The sequence below is a fragment of the Lethenteron reissneri genome, chromosome 34 (genome assembly GCF_015708825.2).
Source record: "Lethenteron reissneri isolate LAM-NWPU_2019-01 chromosome 34, ASM1570882v1, whole genome shotgun sequence".
In the NCBI taxonomy this organism is placed as follows: Eukaryota; Metazoa; Chordata; class Hyperoartia; order Petromyzontiformes; family Petromyzontidae; genus Lethenteron; species Lethenteron reissneri.
The window spans coordinates 3,888,786-3,894,634 of NC_083812.1; the positions used below are offsets into that span (position 1 = coordinate 3,888,786).

At 45.5% G+C, this 5,849-nt stretch overlaps 1 protein-coding gene across 1 annotated transcript in view; it reads left to right on the forward strand.

The window, feature by feature from the left end:
• The first annotated feature begins 624 nt into the window (after window positions 1-624).
• Window positions 625-5,849, forward strand: part of LOC133350487 (neuropeptide Y receptor type 5-like) — a 32,474-nt gene continuing 27,249 nt past the window's right edge. The window contains exon 1 of the mRNA XM_061564826.1: window positions 625-837. Coding sequence (XP_061420810.1) covers window positions 763-837 — 75 coding nt within the window. The 5' untranslated portion in view covers window positions 625-762. The remainder of the gene's footprint in view (window positions 838-5,849) is intronic.

The window sequence follows — 5,849 nt, forward strand, 5'->3', positions numbered from 1 at the left end:
CACGCCCGACAAAAAATAAAACCGCATTGGTCATGGTCAATCCACAGCTGGATAGATGATCATTGTATTACGCACGTAGTTTTTAGAATCGAATAAAAAATGCGATTGGAACCACGACCACACGTTTCGAGCCACACGCGCTAACAATGACCAAGAATCGATATCAAGAACAATGTACCAACACGCATATTAATTGATGGCGCTAATGATCCACATTTTAAAAGGTGGCCTCGTTTAAACAACAAGCACGCTACTTTTTGATAGAGTATTGTGTCGTTGTTGTTGAAAGATTGCGTGGAAACGAATCCTGCCATGAATCGTAAATACGCTAATGACGCATTTTATAAAATAATATTCAAGACACCAGCACCGCCACAGAGCTCATCCTCTCTCTTGCGTGGAAACCTCCCCCCGCCTCCGCCTCCACCCCCACAGTATTTACACCATGCACCCTATACGCAGATCTGCAAGTGGCGAATTGTGAATGAGCGTCCCTCATTCATAAAGGATCTGGGGCGAGGAGGAGGAGGAGGGGGAAAGGCGGTGGTGGTTGGGAGCGATAGGGGGTGGCAGTAATTGTATTTAAAGGCTGAGCTCGAGAGAGGCTCTGCCTCCGAGCAGCAAGCGGCAAAGACTGTGTGCGACAGAGGCTTAGGTCGTGCTTTTGAATCGTCAATACGAAGCGGTGTGACAATCGCGCTCTATCGATCCAATGCTCATCAAGTAGATTTTCATGATTCTTTTTAAACCTCTTCTTGCTAAATGACCTCGCTCGCGCCCGACCATTTCCCGTTGAACTTTGGTGTCAATTTTCGCCTGCAAAGTGACATTTCGGAGGTAAGTTCCTTTTGGTATTTATGTGTGTCGAGTGTAGTGTTTACGTACGGCATTTTTTCCCCGTCAATTTCACCGGTGCACTAAGGTTTTAAGCCCACGCCGTTCGGTGTTAAGGATCGTTTGACCATACTTCGCCAGTGAAATTGATGTGTCCGCACTGCCCCACGAGAGAAAAACGCAGCAGACTCTGACGCCTCTCGTATTCACAGTGGTCGCCCATACAACCACTTTCCAATCTTTTTACCTTATTCTTAGGTTTTTTCGGTAAAGTCATGTAGGTAAAACATATAATAAGACTGGGCATGGTCCTGTCGATTTGGCCACAGGCTATATTTTGATAAATATTCTTTGGCTCTTTCGGTAAAGCCACGTAGATAGAAAAACAATCTAAATAATAACCTTATAAAAAAATCATATCTATGTGGCTTTACTGAAAGACCTAAAAAATATGTATTCCTGCAGTCACGAAAGCTTTAAGTCATTATGATAAATGTTTCGGGCATCGGTGTCAAATATAAGTTATTATTAAGTCATTGTGCGATGTTTTGGGTTCACACTGTGATTCATGCTATTCATGTCAAAGTCAATTTAATTTTTTTTATGAAACACGCGGCGTTGTGCGCATGAGTAGAAATATTATGCATTGCATGCGTGGATATCAATTATTCAGTTTTAATTATGTAAGCCATCGTGGTAGGACTTGTGTTCTATGACTGGTTGCACCTCAGACCTTCCCCACTTAATTTGTCATCTAAAGCAGTTGAAGTGAGACACGAAGACGCAATGGGCGTTTACGTAACGTATTCACTGTTATTGTGAAAACTAGCGTCTGACTAATTACTGCTTATTGCAGACTGGCGCGTATGCTAGGATCGCTTCCCATGTCGGAGTGAGTCACCTGGACAAAGTTGCAAATGGTATCACCAAATTGTTTCACCAGATTGCATTATGCTTTCACCAAATTGCTTCACCAGATTGCATTATGCTTTGGTTCTTTCGGTAAAGTCACGTATAAAGAGAAAATAATAAATTAATTACTAGCATACGACGTTTCGATTGCAACACAAGCAATCATCATCAGGTATAAATGAAATAGAAACACAAATCTAGTATACTTAGAAATGTATTGTAATACAACAGAGAGTCGGATAACATAACAGTGAATACCCAAATTAAGTAAGATTGCATTATGCTTTCACCAAATGGTTTCACCAGATTGGATTATGCTTTCACCAGATTGACTCGTGGCACGGGGCGGTGATTGTTTGCTCAGCAGCAAGGGCGCTTACAAAACCAGATACCAGAGATGCCCCCCCCCTCCCCGCCACGGTTCGAACAGTTCATTCATTTCCACTCTCACCAACGTCGGGAGAGATTCTCGTGCATCTTACCTCCGGCAAAACAAAAAAATAAAGACGAAAAAACAAAATCCCACAGTGGAAATAGCAACAACTGTTCCGCGTGATCTAAAATGTGACCTCGTCGAAACGTGACCCAGATCGAATGTGCATTCCGTGGCGTGACGAGTCCGACGATCCAAACAACACTGTGATTTGCGTATTCACACAATATGGAGACACTCAACACGTGTGTCGACTAAACTTCGATGTAAAGCTTTCGTGAGTGCAGGGATTCATCTTCTTGGTGCTTTCGGTAAAGTCACGTAGAAGGGAAATAATAAAATAATAAAAATACAACATAATAAAGTAATATAATAAATTAATAAAAATAAAACATGATAAAATAATAGAATATTTTATTATGTTTTATTTTTATTATTTTATTATTTCCATTCTACGTGACTTTACCGAAAGAACCAAGAAGACGTGTATCGACGTTGCGTCTCGTTGCCACCCTGAAACCGATGAACGGTTCGTGGTAGCGTTAGTGCCCCCCAATGCCTGAGCATCCAATGTATTATAACATCGGCATTTAGGACACTTGCAAGATCTCCATGGTCACACAGTGTCGTTGCTAGTAGCATTATTATTATTACACTGGTCAACACACGTTTTCTGGCATAAGGTATTCCAATGGTTTTAAGGTAATTTTGGGTTGCCGATTCCAAATCTGGCATCAGTGTTTGTCTATCTCATCAGGTTTTTGAGATATCCAATATGGCATTTATAATAAAAACTGTGGAAGAAAAATATTAAATAAATGTGGATATCTACATAAAATTATATTATAAACACATTATCCTAAAAATACAGCACCATATTTTAACACTAAAGCAGTCACTGACTCGCAACAACTTGCAATCATAAGTGACAGAGTTAATTTCGGGTAAAATCAATGAAAATGGGGTATGCCGATAGCATAAAAATGAGATGTGATAGAGCAAATCTGAGATCAAATTTGGAATCGGCACCCTGAAATTAGTCTAAAACAGCTGCAAAAGTCCAGGCCAGAAAAAAATGTTTTTTTTGTTAACCGGCGTTATTGATGTCGCCACTTACAGCGCCACGCATCAGTTGAAACATGTCAGTGCACTTCAGACCATCCACACCTCCGATGAGCGGGGTGCGAAACAAATCCAACGCCCGTTCACGTGGCACCCCCAGCGGCTCTCCGCCTTCTGCGGGTCTCGCCGACCCCTTCACGTACCGCGCGTGCCCAGCCAGACACCCGCGCGGTGAACCTCACAACTTTGTGGGCACACAGCCCGCAGTTTTACAGCTCGATCGTCGACAACCACAGGTCAAAGGTTGCAGGGGTTGGGGGGGGGGCAAACTTTTCTCACTGATAACAACACAACAAACTGCATGGTGGGCACCCGTCGTTATGTAAGCTGGCACTCATCTTCTTGGTTCTTTCGGTAAAGTCACGTAGAAGGGAAGTAATAAAATAATAAAAATAAAACATAATAAAATAAAATTATTCTCACGACGTTTCGGCTACAACGCAAGCAGCCGTCCTCAGGTGAAGAATGAGCCTCATTCTTATTTTTATTATTTTATTACTTCCCTTCTACGTGACTTTACCGAAAGAACCAAGAAGATGAATCCCTGCAGTCACGAAAGCTTTAAATCAAAATTTAAGCTGGCACTGGCTGTGCGGGTCTGGGAAGCGCTCGAGTCTACTGTGGAACCCTTCCACAAGTGCCCAGCGTTGATTGGGTCTCAATGCCAGCTGGCTCCGGTGCCAATCGTTGCTGGTAATGATTGCGGCCTGGAGAGGTTCTGAGAAGCCGTCTCGAGAGGAGCAATTGTCCTGCCTCTTGGTTCGAAAGCTCTCTTATCCATACCCTAATGGCACACCCAGTATCCACACCCCCTCTCCCCATCTAACCCAGCCTTGACTGGTTTTACCTCTCCTGAAACCAGATCCATTCACACGCTAACGAGGATCTCGCAATTGCTGGCGAATAAAAAAGAAAATCCATCTGACCGATTCAGCTACACGTCGCCCGCACACGGTTAACTGAATGTGGTATACCACTGCCCGGCTAAAATACGAGCGCGCGTTGGTGCCCTCGGCGTCGCCTCCCTCGGAAGCGAAGAGCCAACGTCAGATTGACGTCAGATCGACGTTGGCTCCATGCGGCACGATGGAGCACGTGCTCCAAGCGGACGGAAACTCGGACTTTGCTGCGACGAACGAGGTTCGTACCCACACTGTCCTCTCGTATTGCCAACTGCACCACCACATCAGCCTCACCATCCCCTCCCCTCCCCTCCCCTCCCATCCCCTCCCCTCCCCTCCCCCCCTGCCCTGCGGTGAGTATTTACGCGCTCGTGATCTTTCCCCGAGATGAATTCCCTACCAAGAGCGGATACATTTGCAGAGCGTCGCGCGAAAGCGAGCAACTCCCGTTCGGTGGTCGAGTGCCGCTGGGCTCCCCGGGAGTTTGTGGCGAGCAATTAGATAGATGACTGGAAATAATGAGTCCCGAACGTTCTTGCAGATTGACTATTCTTGGAGAACTATTGTACACCTCCACCCCCACCCAATGCCACGCTGTGACGCATCCGTTTGCAACACCAAGAGCGTTCTCTCAGTCGCAGGTTTTGTTTCTTTCACGAGAGGGTTTTGCGGCAACACAAGAGCCATTTTAAGAGTCTCAGAACTCAACTTTGAGCACACATTCCCCCAAAAAGATACGGTTTTTATTGACCCTTTATTTAGTTTTTATCTTTTAGGAGGTTGAAGAGTTATGCAAGGTTAAGGATTCACAGTAGTACCCACTGGCGGAGCCAGTGGGGGGGGGGGGGGGGGGGGGGGGGTGGCACATGCCCCCCAACGATCCGATCGAAATCCCTCATCTAGATCGGATCATTGGGGTTTATTAGTAATACATCGGCATTTTGCGACCCCCCACTGCCACTGTGTAGCTAATTATTATGTGCCAGGGACTCTATGAGATGATAGGACAATAGTCCATAATTTGCAATAAGTAACGGCAAGGCGGTTATAAGCGGATCAGAATTGTGCGCAGTTGCGTATACAGTCCACGACTTCCCTGAATTCATTCACCTTCAGCGAGCGCGATGCCGATCACACAACGCGGTTCGAATTCGACCCTCGATCGATGGCTGCGCCATCGCCGCACACGCGTCGAATAAAAAGCAAGGGACAAGTCCTTACTTGCTAACAACTCCTTACTTACTCACAACTCCTCTATCAGTTTTCATTGCTGGAGGGGTTGCCCCACCCCCCTACCTGAAAATCCTGGCTCCGCCATTTGGTAGTAGCCTACGAGACCCAAAGCATCATCTGGAGCCCTTCTTTGTGACAGGAGATTTTTTTTCCCCGTGTGATTTTTTTGCACAAACATTTTCCTCTGGAGGATACAGTATATGTTTATTTGTCTGTATATGTCCTCCTCCTGTGCGATGACCCACACAGCCCACGGCAGTGCTCCCTGCAACGCCCTTTGTTGGTCCCAGCTGTCCAGTGATTGCTAGTCTGTGGATCAACGCTGTCAAAATTGTGAGGTGGCCTTTTCCACATACTCTCGTGCGCGTGTGTGTGTATGTGTGTGCATGTATCGCTCCATAACACCCTCACAA